The 19,915-nt window shown below is 31.6% G+C and overlaps 2 protein-coding genes across 4 annotated transcripts in view; one reads left to right on the top strand and one right to left on the bottom strand.

The window, feature by feature from the left end:
- LOC139527791 (cytochrome P450 4A10-like) lies at positions 1-17,063 on the top strand. 2 transcript variants are annotated; one of them, XR_011665444.1, is made up of 14 exons: positions 1-183; positions 1,050-1,222; positions 1,839-2,040; positions 3,124-3,251; positions 5,182-5,306; positions 5,685-5,747; positions 7,220-7,343; positions 8,142-8,271; positions 8,621-8,744; positions 10,155-10,350; positions 10,906-10,988; positions 12,100-12,165; positions 14,255-15,580; positions 15,649-17,063. XR_011665444.1 is itself a non-coding variant. In XM_071323470.1 (13 exons), exons 2-13 carry the CDS (start codon positions 1,052-1,054, stop codon positions 14,352-14,354), a joined length of 1,512 nt encoding a protein of 503 aa, XP_071179571.1. In that variant the 5' UTR covers positions 45-183; positions 1,050-1,051; the 3' UTR covers positions 14,355-17,063. The 2 variants fall into 2 exon arrangements, 1 of the variants encoding a protein (XP_071179571.1); XM_071323470.1 differs by having other exon boundaries at positions 45-183; positions 14,255-17,063.
- LOC139527795 (lachesin-like) overlaps positions 15,196-19,915 on the bottom strand; it is a 119,130-nt gene continuing 114,410 nt past the window's right edge. For both annotated transcript variants that reach the window (XM_071323480.1, XM_071323482.1), the window contains exons 6-8: positions 17,566-17,782; positions 15,822-16,049; positions 15,196-15,285 (exon numbers count right to left, since the gene is read on the bottom strand). In XM_071323480.1, coding sequence (XP_071179581.1) covers positions 15,260-15,285; positions 15,822-16,049; positions 17,566-17,782 — 471 coding nt within the window. In that variant the 3' untranslated portion in view covers positions 15,196-15,259. The remainder of the gene's footprint in view (positions 15,286-15,821; positions 16,050-17,565; positions 17,783-19,915) is intronic.

The raw sequence follows: 19,915 nt of genomic DNA on the forward strand, positions 1-19,915 counted from the left end.
CAGCTGTCGAAATAAAACAAAATATCAAGGTAAAATCTAAATATAAATACTAGGTTTTATCTAAATGTAATGTGTATTAACCGATAAATGTCATTTAGGCGAAGCAAGAATTTATATTACTAATAAATGTATAGTACGTTCTTGTGCAAATATCTGGAGGAATCAATATAGCCAGGTACAAAGGTATGTCTATTCAATTAAAATACTATTTTCTTCGGATCATAATGTTTTATCTACAGAGTGTATTCTTTATTATTTTGACAGCAATGTATTTGTGCTTAAAACACGAAAGGTCAATTTCCCTGTATGATGAACTGACATTACACATTAAATTTTTTATAAAACTAAATTACATGCGTGTATAATTAAAAAAAAGATGATATGAGGATTTAGGGGTATTTAAACTAGATCAGATCAGATTAAAAATAAACCAATAAAACACGAATACACACATGTTCAACCCGACCACATTTAAACGATGTCTAACTCATGTTAAGAGTCTGTAATTCAGGGATTGTCGCTGATGGCATTTTGTAAATGTTTCGTACATTATTTTGTTAATTGTTAGGCCGTTGCTTTTTTCGTTTGACTGGTTTCAAACGTATCGTATAGACCTTTTAATGCTAAGTAAAGGCTATTCATTTTGTACTTCATTGTTGCTGTCTGTCATGGTTAGGTGTGCTTTATTTTTTTAAATCCGCTTCTGATATTTTAATTGAAATTGATTGAACATGTTGAATTGATATTTTATCAAGTCCAAGGGAAATTATAAACGGAAATAGCAAAATCAAAAAAAGAATGCATAACAACTGTGACACAGACAATATTCATGAATTTTCACAGACACTGTTATTAAGTTAAGATCATCACATCAAAACATATGATGGTGTATGATTAATCAGAAACATATCATGTACTATCAGATTATTCAATCAATTTTGTATGGGATCTGTCTTTTGTCGATTTCTTTGTTTCAACATGTTAAATGTTTATTTGATTTTATGAACAATAAAATATTTTGAATTGAAAACATGAACATTAAATTTCAGCAATGGTTTTCAGTACTAACATATCCATAGCTTTGATTGTTATCGTCATTACGTATGTACTATGGAGGATCAGAGCATTTATAATTAGATACAGACAGTGGAGAACAGCAACATTTGGACAAAGTATTACAATTCTTGGTCCGCTTCATCCTATATGGGGTACTCTTCATTTGGTATGTACAACTGTATTATAGGGAGAAAGAAGACTAAAAATTAAGTTAAACAAACGATAACATTATGAGTATGAATAGAACGAGTTGCGGATTATATGCCAATGAGAAAGCAATCCATTAACATTTTTAAGCAAATACCTCAAAAAGTCATAATACCGTCTCAACAACCGCCAAGTGCAAATACCGATATTTCATGTTATAAATCACCAAAAGTGTGTTAAAGATGATGTGACTCAGATATAAGAATTATACCCCCTTCCCCAAAAAAAATCATCCAATCACGTCTAACATCATATGTAATAATTAGATAAAAAGGAATGAAAGACAGACACACTGTGTTAGTACTGTTACAACTGTTGTCATTGTGGACATTTATTGTCTTCAAATTTTATATTAAAAATATGAGAATATTCATTCACAAAGAAACCACTTTATTGTGTTTTTCATATTTAGTATCCTTACGCGGTTCTCATATCAAATTGATTTTAACCAGAAAGTCGAATTGGTTTTCGTCAATTTTTCACTGATTCAGGCTTTAATTTAAATTGTAAAATTGTTTTAATATATTTGACTTGAGCTCTTACATTATCTGATTTAATTTATTTTTGGTTTGTAGGTTCACGATCTAGCTTCCTATTTCAAACTCCTTAAAAGTATAATTGAAAAGGAAAGACCTAAGGTTTATGTTGCTTGGAATATGTTTTTCTACCCGAGTTTTGGGGTCTGTCATCCGGATTCGGCGCAGATACTTTATAAGTCTTCAGCACCAAAGGCTCATGCCGTTGGAGGGGCATACAGATATCTGAGAGATTGGATAGGTAAGAATGCTGTCAAAGGGACCTACACATTTTTAAGAGATTGGAAAGGCTGGATTTTGCTGTCGATTGGGCTTACATTTGTTTATGAGTTTTGATAGTCAAGCTTATGCTGTTTGAAGGACTTACATATGTCTATGATAGATGCACTCCATACCATCGACTATGTGTATATCATGAAGTAAACGAGAATACTTGGAGAATTGATCATCATATGTGAATAGAAGTTTAAACTCATAACCTTGGTAACAAAGGCCAGCACTGTTTAAAGGACTTATACCTTTTGTGTATAAGATATTTAAAATGAAATGTAAAAAATCTATAGCAACATGCTTTTTTTTTTGCTTCGCGCTTTTTGATTAGTCACCTTTTCGTGTCTTCACAAACATGCGTATAAATACAGGATTCAAGTTAACTTTGGTCTAATCTACTCCTCTAAGATAAAGTTGACTTAATCCAAAGTTAACTTTGGTCTGGTCTGCTCCTTCAAAATAAAGTTGACATGATCAAAAGTTAACTTGTAAATAAGAATGCTTTGGATTAATGAATAGTATATGAGTATCGACTTCCGATCAGTGGAAATCATGCGATATTTGTTTTATGTGAAAGCAAATATCAATTATGCCACCAGTAAAATCTGTCAAATATAACGTTATCATGGTTAAATATATCCATGATTGTTGTTTTGTTTTTGTAAATAATTGTCATGCAATGACTAGTTTATCTGCTCGAAAAAAGGAAATATTTTTAATTGGATTTGGAAAAAAAACCTCTCTGATATTTTATATTAAACCGTTTTCCTCTAAAGTCAATAAAACCACGTTTTAATGTACGTTTAAATGAAAAATAATGAAAAATAATTATAAATAAAATCTAGAATGATATTTTCCGTTTCCTTTGAATACTGCAATAATTAGATGCAGATGTTATACTACATTATCATGATCAGATGACAATTGCGGGACGGGGAATGAAAGGCGACAATGGTGAGGATGATGATGACGATGATTAAAGTACACAATCTCAAAGTTAATTAAATCCAATCAGTAGTTGATAGTTTACGAAAATAACATTTTATTTATCTAGGCGATGGTTTGTTGATATCTGATGGAAAGAAATGGGAAAGGAATAGACGACTCTTGACCCCAGGCTTCCATTTTGAAATACTCAAACCATACGTTAAAGTATATAACAATGTTACAGATGTGTTTCTTGTAAGTATAGAGTTGAGATTTATTTCGGCATGTTTGTAAAAAATGAACCTAAGAAAACAACACTGAAAATCAAGTGATCAACATACTGGAGAATCTCATTGACAATTTTGAGGTAGAATTTCTGCGGTTGTCGGCATTCGTATTGGAAATGTGGTATATTTAGATATTGATTGATATAGATTTGATATCTTATACATATACTATCATTATTTGTATAAACTTGAGATGAACGTTTTTGAAATGATAAAGAGGCTGTTCAGTGTTTATGGTTGAAAAAGTGTTTTTGTGGAATGTGGTTTCCAAGTTCTTTCAGCTGGTCATTGACTTGCCATTTTGTTTGCTAGTTCTGTAAATAGTCTATTTAAATATCTACGAATGTTAAGGTATGTAAATTCAGAGTACTATCAATTAATGCAAACATTATGATAATCTTACTGATAACAATAAGCAAATAAAACCCAATCGTTCAGTAAAAGATTGGCGGACTTTCCACATCAATTTTCTAAATTATTGATGAGAAGCTTCTTCCAGTTTACTCAAAGTTATTATTGGCGTCTAAGCATAGGTATTCTTCATACTGATTCAATAAATATTTTTTTTCTATATACTAGGGAAATAAGGGACATAATTGCCAACTTCCGGTCATACTGATTCCAAAAACATTTGACATATATACTATTGCCAGTAATAACGGAGACATTAGGTACTAAGATAAATGTGTGTATATTTAAAAAAAATAAAGTTTTATAGCTATTTCGTGAAATAAGTGCGAAACATGGCAACGTCTGCTTTACTGAAGGTCACTTCCGGTTTAGATTATTCAAGATCATGTCAATCAACAGTTTGCACAGGACCCTATGGCTTTATTCTTTCCCAAGTAAAGTGATTCTCAATTAATCTAGCTTCAAATATATCATTTGAGGGACAATAATTCATATAAGATGTCAATATCAAGAATCTCGATCAGACTATTGATTTGTTTTAATTTGGAATGGACTTTTCAAGGACGGCTGTAAAAATCGTGAATTTGTGACCTCAGTTTAAATGAAATAAAAATTGGCTACACTGTTACCGATAATAAATCGCAAACAAAAAAATCTTACAACAATAACAATAAGACTACACAGGAAACTGTAGATAAAGAATTGAAGAGTAAGACAACATTAAAAACGGGGGTGTGGGGGGAGGGGGGGCTGGCGGATGAACGTATTTTAAACAGATCATGCTTGTAAGCAAAGCCAGTCACATCTCAGACCTAACAGCTGAACGGACGTACTGAGTCAGCTCTCATTTACCCACTGTCTACGATGATAGTTTACTGATAAATGGATCAACGACTTATTACTCTCGATAACAGAAACCAACCCAAGGCTGTACAGAGTCAGAATACGTTAGGTATTTTCCGCGTAACCCGCGTCAGCATATAGTCCAAACCCATTTTTGAGTGTTATGCCGACTGACACCCGAAAGCTGTATCCGAGGTGTTGGATGATTGATCTCCATTTCACTGTCTCACGACTTTGGTCCTGATAATGCTTTCTGTCATTGTTAATATATCGTCGGCGACTTATCGACCAGTACTCCATCACTGTGGTAAGCGGGCTGCCAAGCTGACCAATCTGGCTCTAAAAGCAGCCGTTGTGAAGACAGTAAACAAACAAAAATAGTCAACAAACTATAAAAACTCATTAAAACCAAAATAGCGGCCGTCCTGTTCCTACTTTTCATCGTCACGCATGAAAATATTCAAACGTTATTCAATCGCCTTCGGGCACCGAGCCGACCTTGCAAGGGCTGTATAGTCAGTCAAGGTCGTTAAAACAACTTCCATTTATTGATGCTTGTTAGAACCACCCGTAGCATGTAAAATTCAATTTTAGACTACGAAAGTATCTTAACATTGACTTTCTTCTTTTGCATGATTTAATAGGAAAAATTGAAGGGTTATGCTAAAAGTGGCGAGGCAGTAGACATATTCCCGCGTGTAGCTTTAGCATCTTTAGACACTATATTAAGATGCGCCTTTTCATACCAAGGAAAGATACAAGATCAAGGGTGAGTATATAGTAAAGTAAAATATCACCTTCAAAAAAGATAAGATGCCAAGATGCAAAACAAAGTTATGAAGCGAAACAAGCATTTTGACAAAAAATGGAAAATAAACTGGACATCTGCATTAGAAGCGATATAAACCGGCAAAAGGACGTATTTCCAAAAAAAATTAATACCTAACACAATAACTTTACACTTCGCAATATAATGGTTTCGTTGTTAGAGTTCAATTTATGCTTTCGTACTTTTTAATAAAAATATTCGATAAACAACAAGTCTAGGCTATTTTGGAATTTTTAGATTCAGTATTGCTGTTACATTTTAATGTTTACAACAATAAAGACGCGGTAGCTTAATTTCTCTCAATGTTTATCGTTACAGATCAAAACATCCCTACGTAAATGCTGTGAATAGATTGTCATATTTAACGTTGTCCAGGTGCTTGTAAGTATTTCTTTAATGTATATAATATATTTATCCATCTATATATCCCAATACTATGGATTTAGTTAAGTTATATATATCCAACAACTGCAACAAGAGTATTTAAACGGTATTTCTCCACTCGAGATCGTTAAGCTTGATTGTGTAGAAATATCATAGAAGACGATTAATAGCGGTGATATCTATTTCTCTAATGATTTTGTTCCTTCTTTTTCAAAGATTGGAAGAAAGTTGTGTACTTTTTTATATTTGACGTCATCAGGCATGGTCGCCTGTCATGACGTTACACTATGACAATTCAGAAGAAACAAGAAAATTTAACGTCACAAATATATTTAGACAAATCGTTTGCCAAGAACAGATTTTTCACTAGTAAGAACAAACATTTTTCTCACATCGGTCCGGAAATGTGAAAAAAAACGTTTGTGGATACATTAATTTCATCAAGGAAACAAGTCTACTTGTAAATTTGTTTTACTTCATGATAATTCGGATCCCATGAATGATGATGATTCACCAGACTTTGTTAAAACATATAGTTTGATTACTATAAAAGTTACGTAGTTAGTTAATGGTCATCAGATATAATGATATGTTATCAAAAATAGATTGCATTTTCTAAAATCAAGCTCAACGTTCTAATAGGTAATTTTGCCACCCGATACTTTTATATTGGCGATTGTAACTGCAAAAAATCCACAAACTTTCTCAAGAGTAAGTCTGCACATTCACGACAAAAAATTAAAGACGTTTGTTTGTCTTATTCCATCTTTATAGATATAACGAATTGATTTTTACTTGAATAAGTACAAGTCACTGTGATTGAATGAAACCATTTAGTTGCAATCCATCTTTTTATTCAACTTAAGCGATTCCCAAACTTTCTTCTTTTAAATCATTGTTTGCACGGTGATCTGCAATTGTTTATATCTTCGTCATTTCAACTTTGGTGGGCACTTGGTTAATTTGTAACCATACCGCATTTTTCGTTTGAATGAAGCTACTTTTCAATTCAATTTCTGCAGTAGGAATTATATAAATAAACTCATCATAGATACCAGGATTAAATTTTGTATTTCGCCAGACACGCGTTTCGTCTTAAAAAAACTCATCAGTGACGCTCCAATTCAATAAATTTAAAGTTCAAATAAAGAACGAAGTTATGAGCATTGAAAACCAAAATTTCTGACAGTTTTTCCAAATCAAGCTAACGTAATCTATTCCTGAGGTAGAAAAGCCTGTATTTCAAAAAAACATTTGTAAGCAGTTACATTTGTAAGTTATCAATATAATGCATTTCTAATAAACTTGTTTTTATAATACAATTTAGTAGATGTTTTTACCAAATCCATAATTTACCAATTGTTTTAACTAATATCTACACAGTTGCAGTTTTAAATCGTCTCTTTCAAATGATCAAGTTGTGTTTAACTTATCATTATAACAGTGAAATTCTAATCATTATTTTTTAGAAAGCCTTGGTATCAAATTGATTTTATCTATCGATTTTCTAAAGAACGAAAAGAACTGAAACAGCTATGTGATTATTCACACGAATTTTCGAATGGAATTATAAAAGAAAGAAAGCAAACTCTGGTTAGTGTTAATATAAACGCTACATTAGTCATGTAGTAAATTGTTTTCGCGAGAAAACGTACATCCATCACAAATTTCAAAACGACGAAAAACAAAGAGACAAACAGTACTAAAAATTGATGTAAAATTACGATTGACCGATATGAACGAGTCCTTTACTTTGTCCAAAAATTGTTATTGAGTTCATCACCACCTATGGTCCAATATATAAAAAAGGTCGTAAGTTGCAAAATGTCTTAAACATGTATTCGACAGTCAACACCGAGTAGTAACATTTAAAGTTAAAACATTTTATAACTGGACGTGTTATATTCAAATTCAAGTTCGGTTTAGAAATTTTCTGTTTCTGGCACTTAGAATGAAGCTATTTCAAAGAAACATACAATACACATTTAAATATATTAATGTACATATTATTGCAGTTTAAAGTATCCCATTGATATCTTCTATCTTTTTTTTTTGTTATATGGTTAGAATCCGCTATTCTTCTTCTATCCCGTTAGATGAGGGTACGGAATCGGCCGAGTTGAGACGAATGAGTTAGAAACATTCTTAATAAATGACAATACCACTTGAATTATAAAATTGTCAAATAAAAGCGCTTCCTTATGTGATCACTTGGCACTAATTCAAAAAACTTAAAGTCAAGTATGTATGAGTTATTGTTTACGTTGTGAATTATATAGCCGAACGGGACATAAAAATAGCCAAATGCATTTAAGAACAACTTTGCCGATAGGTGGTTGAACCATAAGTTTCTATATAACTTTTAACTTTTGTCTATTATTTACATTATAGAAGAAAGAAGGCCAACCAACAAAGCGTCATCTTGATTTCCTTGATATACTTCTTACAGCCAAAGATGAAAATGGAATAGGACTTTCTGATGAAGATATAAGAGCGGAAGTCGATACTTTTATGTTTGAAGGTGAATGTCAAAAGATGATTTTTTTTTAGATATAAATTGGTAGAAAAATAGAATACGAATACAAATGGGCCAATTGTAAATTAAAAAGCTGCAGAAATAATACAATGAGATGGTAAAACTAAAACCGAACAGATGACAATAATTCGAAAAGTATTTACTATAAAATCTAAATGTTAAGCAATGCAAACAAAACATAGTGAACTCATAATGCTGTGGAAAAATAGACTATTTTGTAACACTAATCAAATTACGCTGTTATGGTTTAATGGTGTCGTAAGTCTTTGGCTGTAGGTAGTATGTCTAGATTAATTCAGTTACTTACACAAAGTCACGCACTTGTTCTTTGCAGGTCATGATACCACTGCAGCTGCAATAAGCTGGTCTATATACTGCTTGGGGAAATATCCAGACGAGCAGGAAATAGTATATACAGAAATATCAGAGTTATTAGTAGATAAACAAGAGGTAACCTGGTACGTTAATTTGAAATTCTATAAGGTGGAGGATTCTATAGCAATAGAGAAAACAAACATATCATTAGTTATGAATTAGCGGATAGAGAGCACCACAACAGGTGCCACATGTAGAGCAGGATCTCTTATCTTTCTACATCACCAGATTTTATTTTTTAAGGTTCGTGTTGCTCTTTATTTAGTTTTCTTTTTAAATTATAAGAAGAATTGGTATCAGTGCCAATGAGACAACTCTCCATCTAAGTCACTATTTGTAAAAGTAAACCGTTATTTGTCAAAGTACGACTTTCAACACTTCAGCACGGCGCCTTGGCTCACATCGAGATACGAGAAACGAGAAACACTTATGAAACACATCAACAAACGAGAACCACTTCAATTTATCGGGTCAATAAAATTCATATCGGGTGAGGCTGATTTTGTTATATTGCATATTATTATATTGAAATTGAATTTTAGAACAACATCAACAAATATATTTTAGATATTTAATCTAAAACTGTGAAAAATAAAAAATAAATATTATGATTAAGGCAACTCATTTTTTTTATTAGGTCAATGGTATAAGGGAGATAATTTCAATTAACGTAATAAATAAGGGAGATAATTCCAATTGACGTGATAAGAAATTGTACTGAAATTTATAAAAACAATATCAGCCAATCAAATTGCGAGAAATTACTATAAATCAGAATAATTTTGGTTGTCTTTTAGTCGTTTTTCTTTTTTATTTTTGCAATGAAGGCAATACCAGTTTGAATATTGCCTTGATATCTTTCATCTCTTTTTTCTGATCGAACGAGTGTACTAGTTTATAAGTTTTATTTTTATTTTCCAGAGTAAGACAATGTTTCTTATTTGTATAGCCATGCTGTTATATGTACCTCTTTGACTTATGATTGCTATCTGAGGTTATTTTCATTATTAATTATCTATTATACTAGCTACATAGAATTATACTTTAAAACATGGCACGACATTTATGTAAAAAAATAATGCAGTACATGTCTTGCCATTACAAAAATGAATCATTACACCAAATGGGCTATTATGGAGATATTAAACATTGACACGTCAGAGTTGTCAAGATTTCTTTTATCCACAATACGCATTTAGATTTATTTAAGTAGAGTATATATGAATTTTGAAAGGCTGTTACATTGTGTTATCTTATTTTTATTTTATTTTTAAATAAACATGATGAAATATATATTGTGACAAATTATTATTCTTAAATGAAGATCTTTAAAGCCCTGCAGAAAATATGTTAAATAAAAAGCAATGTTAACGTTATAATGGACATCTGGCAGACAATTGACGCGTGGGCGTCGTTATTGTGTAAAACTATGTGCCATACTTTGCATCAAAGGTGACCTTCTGTTGACCTTTAAATATTTTTTTTCAATCCAGGGAAAATCTGCAGGAGATGCCTCACCTTACAGCTTTTGTAAAAGAATCTATGAGAATGTTCGCACCAGTACCCGGAACAGCCAGACTACTGACGTCACCTATGAAGTTTGGTGACATCATTGTACCAGCTGGTGTTCATATAGATATTAGTATTCACTCGATTCATCATCATCCAGATGTTTGGCCTGAACACGAGGTAGATATATTTTATTTTGACAGGCTTAAACGTGACACAAGAAACACGTTTTTTAGTTGCGTTATGTCAGTACAAATATAAACAAATCTTTATCCAAAAAATAAAATATGGTTATTCGGGAATTTGTTTTTCCAAAAATTGCATAATATATTAAAACGATGTATTTCAAGTGATCATCTATTAATGTATAAAACCTTATGCATTCGTAAATTTTTGCCAAGCCGATACTCACATAAATATCTGATATTTGTTGCAATAGCCGTCTTGTTTGTAAGAACATGTAAAGTCGACATTTGATATATAAACTATATAGTAATCTTTACTTCAGTAAAACGCCGATCTAAATACATTTTTCAAACTTGATTATCATTCAAGAACTATTTTTTTATTGGTCAAATAAGTTTGTTTCTTTTGAAAGAACTGTCATTGTGTTTATTGTCACAACCAGATGTTGTGTTTTTGCAAAGAAATTCAATAAAGCAATCACGAGAGAACATACGATATAAATTGGTATCAGCCTAATTACTATTTGATATGTTTGATGCTTCATCACAGGTATTTAGACCTGAAAGATTTTTACAAGACGATATAACTGACAGACATCCTTACAGCTACATACCATTTGCTGCAGGATCAAGGTAAGGGAGATAACACACGACACGCACCATGTTCAAAAATCTCATAAAATTCTTGTTATTGCTTTATTACAGTTTTTGAAAGAAAAAAAGATGGCAATGCTAAATGTATGACAATTCTAGAAAGATTCAATTCTGGCTATTTTCTGCTATTTCAGTTACACTATTAAAATACTATCAAGAGTCTAGTACTAACTAGAGTAGCGAACTTCCTTTGGAGAAAAAAAAACGGTTACGAAAACTTAAAAGTGTTACAAATAGACAACGTCGTATGCATTGTAAATTCGATTGCGAGATAAGTATATATTTTTTTCGTAGGAGATGCAAAATAGATATTGAAAAGACTTTTTAATGCTTTGGCGCATATTACAATTAAAGAAAATTTACATTTTAGCAACTTATCTAATGAAAAACATAATGAAACTATATATTGCAGGAGTGATATGAATCAAAAGATTATACAATATGTTAGTGTGTTACAAACCTATGCAATAGTATAAACACATTGAACTGCTATCATCTTTATTCTATTATTCTTCATTATAAACGAAAAGATAGATTGAAAGAATTTCAGCAAATGATAACTCTTCTAAGAGAGAAAACATAGCTGACAACAAGATTCCCAAAGTTCATATTATAACACCATGTGTTCACGAGCTGTTTAAAGTCAAGGTTATACCTTTATCGTATCTTTAGCGTAATGTTTGTATAAAAATTTAGTTCTGCGGTCAGATGGCTTTTATTTGAGATTCGTGTTGCTCAAAATTCAACATTATAAGTTATCTTTGGCAAGTGTTGATTGACTGTAAGTCGACATTTTTTTTTCAATTTGTACTAAGATTTCTGATCCCACTAGTTTTCGAATACTTTGGACTCGAGCATCACTGAAGTTAAATTTATGTCGAAATGCGCATCTGATGCAGATAAATTGTACCATTTATGTTATTATCGTTTATTTTTCTTCTTTATAGTATCTTTCTATCTTTGATTTATTTCTGTAGCTTGATAAAGTAATTAAGATGAAATATATGTATTGTTATTTGTCCTTACATTTGTTTTTTTTTACTATAGACGTAAACAAATATTTTGTCTTTAAATCTTAGTCCTATTGCAGGAACTGTATTGGACAAAATTTTGCAATGAACGAAATAAAAGTTATTATCAGCAGATTAGTTCAGAGGTTTGTAGATGTAAATAGACAATGATATCAAATTGTTTTTGACAGACTTTTGTGGCATTATTATAATACGGAGTAAATAAATAAAAAAAAACCAACAACAAATGATATGTTTAAAATTTAGCAAAGATAAAAAGATAAAAAGAGTTATAAATATCAATTTGAATTATGTCGGAATGTAATTTTGAAATTTTAGTGATTACAATAACATGCAATATGATTTGTGTGCTTCACTGTCCTGTATGTTCTCCCACTTATTTGTACTGAAGTCCTGTCATGAATTTTTGTCATTTTAATGTTATATTTAACATTGCAATATAAGCGGGAGGTTTGGCTAGCCAATATTTTTTTCTCAAATTGTCCTGTACCAAGTCATTGTTATATTGTAGTTCTTGTCTGTGTGTGTTGCATTTTAATGTTGTGTTTCTGTTGTGGTGTAGTTTTCCTCTTATATTTGATGTGTTTCCCTACGTTTTAGTTTGTAACCCGGATTTGTTTCTTCTTAATCGATTTATGAATTTCGAAAAGCGGTATACTACTGTTGCCTTTATTTATATACTACTCTGCAAGGACTGTATAGTCAGGTAAGGTAGAATGATATCCTTGAAATATATGTTCACATATATTTGGAGGAAGATTTCAACTAACATGACACATGTTATGGCCTAGTTCAAAATAACTACAAAGAGACCAAGATAGCCTACGAAATCAATTTTTTTTTATGGAAATATTCTTTATAAAGCACAAAAATGTCAGTATTCACCTCAGAAACTAACCAAACCTTTAAATAGACTAATTAAGAAGGGAAATAGTTACGATACTGTTGTCAGGTCATTAAAGATTGCATATGTTGGCGTTAATATTGATTCACTTATAGGGTCTTCGCATCGGAACTAAACACATTTATTAAAAAACCAGTTGTTGGCATGACACGGGTTATGTTCTTCTCATATATGTTATGATGGTATGATACTAAACCCCTAACTGGAAGGATCGTGCCTGATATTCATATGATGAAATCAGAATCTTTCAATCAGTTTAATTGAAGTATGGAGCTTGCAAAACAGTTAACTGCTAGTAGTCTGTTGTTAAAAGAGGGACGAAAGATACCAAAGGGACAGTCAAACTCATAAATCTAAAACAAACTGACAACGCCATGGCTAAAAATGAAAAAGACAAACAGAAAAACAATAGTACACATGACACAACATAGAAAACTAAAGAATAAACAACACGAACGCCACCAAAAACTAGGGGTGATCTCAGGTGCTCCGGAAGGGTAAGCAGATCCTGCTCCACATGTGGCACCCGTCGAGTTGCTTATGTGATTACAAATCCGGTAAATAGTCTAATTCGGTAGGTCACATTCATGTTAATTATGTATTATTGTCATTTTGTTTATTTTCTTTGGTTACATCTTCTGACATCAGACTCGGACTTCTCTTGAACTGAATTTTAATGTGCGTATAAGTATGCGTTTACTTTTCTACATTGGCTAGAGGTATAGGAGGAGGTTGAGATCTCATAAACATGTTTAACCCCGCCGCATATTTGCACCTGTCCCAAGTCAGGAGCCTCTGGTCTTTGTTAGTCTTGTATTATTTTTATTTTAGTTTCTTGTGTACCATTTGGAGTTTAGTATAGCGTTCATTTGACACATTCCCCATTTCCATTTTCAATTTTACAAAAGTTGTTGTCGAATTCTTAATCTCATAGTACGTAAGGACATACACCTTGACTAAGATGTTCTCAAGTAATAAGGGAAGAATCTGTATTGCTTTTCAAGTTACAACGTCTAAGGACATTGTATTAAAGTGGCTTTAGAAGATTGTCATTACCGTTTCAAAAATATTCTTACTAATGTTCAATGGTACGACTTATATGAGCTCATCTTCTTTTCCTCTCCTTGCTGTTCAATTTGGTTGAAACCGATTTGTTCCGCATACTTCTCAGTGATTTTGACGTTTCGTCGTATAATAATAATTGCTTTGCTGTATGCTATAAAATTACGTACAATTCGAGTTGGAAGGTTGGCAGCAATATATGAATAAGTTGTAATTATTAATACGAATGTTTTTTATCGCTCTTTCAGATATAAAGTATCACTAGTAGATGGTCATAACTATGATATAAATCCAGAACTGGTCATGAGGGCATCAAATGGAATCAAAGTAATATTGGAAAGTCGGTAAATTGAGAGAAGTGGCACATCGCAAAAAACTATTGGAATATTTTCACTGGAAAGGAAATACCAAAACATAATTGTCTTTCAATTATCAGAGATACTTTCACTTCGTAAATGTTTCCCCATTCCAAAGTAATTCTAAATTATTTTACCAGAAATTCTAATGTTGTGTGTAAAAAAGCAGCATTATTTTTTAAAATTTTATCTGGGATACGATATTTTAGTTCTCATTTTGTAAGTCTGCCGCATTTTTTGTTACTGGCGTTAGGTTATATATGAAGTAAAATACACCACAGGAGAGGAATATAGTTTGGAATTGCCTAACTCTCGTTCTATTAATATGCTACACTTACTCAGTTATACACATATGTTTATCAATATAAAATGGTATGAGGATATCCAACAATGATTATAATTACACAAAAGAAAACACCATACATTCACGTGCTTGTCAAGAACATTTGAGTGCTTTATTGAGCTAAAACTCCTTTTCAGCCTAAATGTTCTATTAATAAGATATGATGTTCATATTTAATAACGGGAATTATGCATTCATATGGCCAATGTCTTAATTCGAACGTTAATAATATATTACAATATGTCAATGGACAATATTTAACTGTTTGAAAATTCAGTCGATATAAGAATCCTACAAAACATTTCAAAATTCATCTTTCATTGTGTATTTGAAAGGTACAAAATCAATCAGATGTACATGTATATTTGGGCGTGCATAAGGCAAATTTCTATCCGACGCAGCACAATGTCACAAACTCTAAGGGACAGGAGATATCAATGAAATTGGACATATGATACTGAGGTCAAATAAGACTAAAAACAATGAATCATTCATTATTCAGCAGTAATGTTTATTTACTTTATTTAATTGTGGAAAGTTAAATATCTTTTCTCTTATCTCTGCTTTTTGGTCCCCGCCGCTAAAATACAAAGAGAAGAACGTATTAACAAATATGATAGTACTATCTTTTAAACGATGAACGACGTCATTATTGCATGACAAAAATTAAGTAAAAGAAATCACCAAAGATACCGGGTTTATTATTTGGTACGCAAGATGTGCGTTTTGTCTAGACAAGATTGACTAGTGATGTTCAATCAAAACAGTTTGAAATTCAAATAAATACAAAGTTGACGAGCATATTTTTTTTTCTTAAAGTTGCGCAAGAAAGGTTAAGGTAATATATGCTTAGGTTCCTCAGTAAATAAACCTAAGTATTTCCAAACTCCGAAACAGTGGTGACGTTGCTTCGCTAAACTATAGTCAACGTAGCATAGTAAAGAGGACGTAACCGCTGTTTCGGAGTTCGAAATATTTCGTCTGTTCGGACATTGTATAAACAGTAAAATTACAGGAGATGAGCATATTAATGAAATTGTTTTCATAAAAAAATTCTGACTACTGTTTTAAAGTCCCAACGATATAAATTCAATTATTTTCAATTTATTAACTTGCCTCTTATTGTAAATTTCAATTCATCAACACCAACACTGTTTTCGGCCTTAACAACATAGGTACCTAGCTGGAACTCCCTGGGACCTTTTATCATAAGCTTGTGAGGTGTCTTGGTCTCAAGGTTTCCGACATAACCGTAAATAATACGGATACGAAATCTTTTTCTCTTAATTTGCTCTCTTCCGTATTTGGTTTCCTTCCACCATGAGACGGTTGGGTGAGGTCGACCTACAAAGAAATAAGAAGAAGAGGACATTATTGTTGGACACATAAAGATACTAGAGGTTATATGTTATCAAAATGACTAAAGTGTGAATCTAAGCATGGTAGTTTTGAAGAGACGCCTGTCTGTTGTGTTTAAGGATTTTCTTGGGTGAGGTTTTTGAATTTGTATCAAATGTTTGGACTCTGGTGTTTTCCATACAATACAATGTAAAATATTTTGCCCCATAACACCCATTTATTTTTTCATATAAGACTTAATAGCTTATGAAAGGTCATTTACCAAAATTTTAGAAGATTCTTAATTTTCCTTCTTCTGTTTTTGGGACCTAATAATACCAATGCAATTATAAGGTAAAAGTCCGAGTCAGCCTTTTCCCGCCATATTTAAAATCTCAAATATCTCGTAAAAAAATGTGGATTTCTAGAAAAGGTTATGGTTTCTGTCTGGTAGACATATGTTTAACATCTTCTTTCGGTTACAGTAGTTGTTTTGAACTGTGCGGTTACTGTCGGAACGATGTTTACCAAATAGTCATTTTAATTTCATGAATAAAATGAAAAGATTGTATACACAACATAACATTATAGTTCTTCGTCAATGATACATTCACCTAGAAAAATGTCATGTAAATGGACGTTCGAAAACAGGAACTTAACCGTCCCCGAAATCAAGATATGTTTGAAATTAACATTTAGATGCTTTTTGTTTGTAATCATAGTAATCTAATGTTTATTATTTATCTATCAATTTTTTAACCATCGGTGTAATCTTACTTTTATTCCTTAAGAATAATCGAAGTGACTGTTCTTGCATGTACTTTTAATATAATTTGTTATTCTGGAATTTTCAAGACAGATGACATAAGTATATACATGTCATATGATCTCGCGCTTTAAATGCAAATAAATCTTTAATCCAGTCCTATGATATTGAAACTCATCAAATCCCAACGCTTATTCTACTTGTGCTTAAAACTTAAATACTCTCAACTTTAAATAAATGAAATATAGGATATACTTCAGCCGGACGGGATCTAAGCAAAAAAATCAAAATAAACCAGTAAACAACATTTACTAGCAATCATTTACAGTAAATTAATTGTAAATTTATTGAAAATATGTCAGAATATTGATTGTTATGACACAACTGTAAGAAAAATGCATTAAAAAAAGAATTGATTGTTGTTGTTTTAAGCCGCTTTCAGAACATTTAGCTAAAAGCTGAAAGTGGTTACGGAAGTCGTAGTTCATGGAGAGAACCTACGATTTTCAGAAGGATAACTGCCAATTGTTTTCAATGAAGATATGAGTCGAGCGGGATTAGTCCTAACAACCGCAGTGTTGACAGGCTAGTGAGAATTGTAAATGAGACATTTAGACCATCTGATAAAAACCGATGCAATGCTTTAATGCTCACTCACACGTACATTTTTAAATATTTTTAAAATAGGAATAGATTTAGAAAGAGTATCAACATTGTAAAATAAATAGAGTGGCTACCAAATTCTTTTTAATTTACCATTAACCGAGACCTCCATTTTGACCCAATAATCGTTTGAATCTTCTGTAAATGTTATAACTGGTTCCGAAGTATACTTGATTTGTGGTGAGATGATCTCCAATACCTTTACTTCTAATTCTGTACTTTTCACTGGACCGCCTATACCATTGTCAGCTTCACAAAAATAAAACCCACTATCAGTTTTGGTCACTGATGGCACATACAACAAAGAACCCTGAAATATACAGTTAAAAATTTATCTTAAGTCAGGAATATGACAGTTGTTATCCATTCGTTTGATGTATTTGAGCTTATGATTTTGTCATTTGAATACGAATAGGTTCCGTTTTAAATATTCATCGGAGTTCGGTATTTTTGTTAATTTACTCCTTAATTTACGCCTTCCGTGATTAAGATGATTAAAATGTTATTACCCAAGCGCTTGACTTGCTCCTTATATTTTAGCTAGAAAAAATCTTTTTAATATACTCATTTACAGCTACAAATATGATATGTTTTTTTTTGTAAATAAATATATTTCTGAATCGATTTTTATTTTTGAAATTTCACAAGAAATATTTTTTTTCTGTACTGTTCATCTTTTTTTTATATAATGGAACGACCGATGTTAGAGTAAACATAGAGATGATGACAATGATGGCAAATTAAATACACATGTATTACTATTATAATTATACCCCAGGCAAGGAAGTTGCGGAGGGTATAATGTTTTTGATCCGTCCGTCCGTCCGTCAGTTATGTTTCTTGTCATCGCAACTCACGACTCACAGAATTTCACGAAACCTTTTTAGATTATAAGGACATAATATGTAGATGTGTATATCCACGGGAAATTACGATTCAAATATTTTTATCTAGGAGTTACACCCCCTTGAACTTATTTGCTTTAATGTACTACTGCAACAGTTTTTCATCGCAACTCCTCTGAAACCACACAACATAATTTCACGAAACCTTTTTAGATAATAAGGACATAATATGTAGATGTGCATATTGACAGAAAATTATGATTCAATTTTTTTTTCTTATACAGTTTTCTTTTCTTACACTTATTTCATTTCTCCAATGACAATGTGGGGGCGAGGGGTATGTGAGCGCACTCACTAAGGTTCTTTAATTTGATACACTTTTGTTAAGTCTGGTTTTTATATTTGTAAAAAGTAAAAACATAAAAAAAAATGAAAAATACTGAACTCCGAGGAAAATTCAAAACGGAAAGTCCCTAATCAAATGACAAAATCAAAACCTCAAACACATCAAATGAATGAATACAACTGTCATATGTCATATTCCTGACTTGGTACAGACATTTTCTAATGTAGAAAATGGTCGATTAAAATTGATTTTATAGCTAGCTAAACCTGTCACTTGTATGACAGTCGCATCAAATTCTATTATATTGACAACAACGTGTAAACAAAACAAACAGACAAAAGGTTAATATGTCAAAAGTATGGTTCCATCAGTTAACATTGTGTTTCATTCTTAATCACTATAAAACTTTTTTAAAAGGTCTGTCGATATAATTGAGACGATTTTTTTGTCGACCATGCGACGAAATTCACGAATAAGGATACATATCATTCCTTCACTCATTCGGTGTCATCTTCATTTATTTCAGTGTGCTATAAATGTTTCAGTATTAAAGACTATGCCAAACATTTATGGGGTTTAGAAACATTGGACAGCAGCTACTGAAACGATTTGATTTCTGTTTCTATATTTCAAAGATCAACGGATTTAGTTTGCTTTTGCAAATATCAAACAGTCTGATTTCTATTTCAAAAAACATCGCAGACATTATCTGTTAAACAAGCTCTATTCTTTACCTATAAATAAATTAAATAAAATTTTAGAGGATTGCAACACAATTTCATATTGCAGTATGAAATCGTTCAAATTATAATGGCATATTGTTATTCTAAACTGTTTCCCAAAATCGACCGCCCTGAAGATCATAAAAAACATTTTATTAATATAAAGTATGTCAACAAAGATTTTGATTTTGTAAATATTGCCGGTATTTTTAACGACCATTCTGTTAAAGAACAAATTCCTGGATATTTTGATAATACTGAACTCCCTCTTATTTGTTATATTTACAAGAAATCTACCCGGAAATATGTGTTTAATTATAGCCAATTATGTAAAGATGTAAATATCAGTCAAAATACACTTTAAAGAACATTTTACTCTGAACAACAACCATAAAAACCCTATTTCGCGTATCAAATATAAACTAAAAGAACTAGCCAAGGAATTTATTTTTGTCCCGGCTGATAAAGCTGCTAATAATATCATTATTGTTTGACGTAAATTTTATATAAAGGTTCTGCAAAAGGAATCA

This window comes from Mytilus edulis, chromosome 6, assembly GCF_963676685.1.
Source record: "Mytilus edulis chromosome 6, xbMytEdul2.2, whole genome shotgun sequence".
Classification (NCBI taxonomy): Eukaryota; Metazoa; Mollusca; class Bivalvia; order Mytilida; family Mytilidae; genus Mytilus; species Mytilus edulis.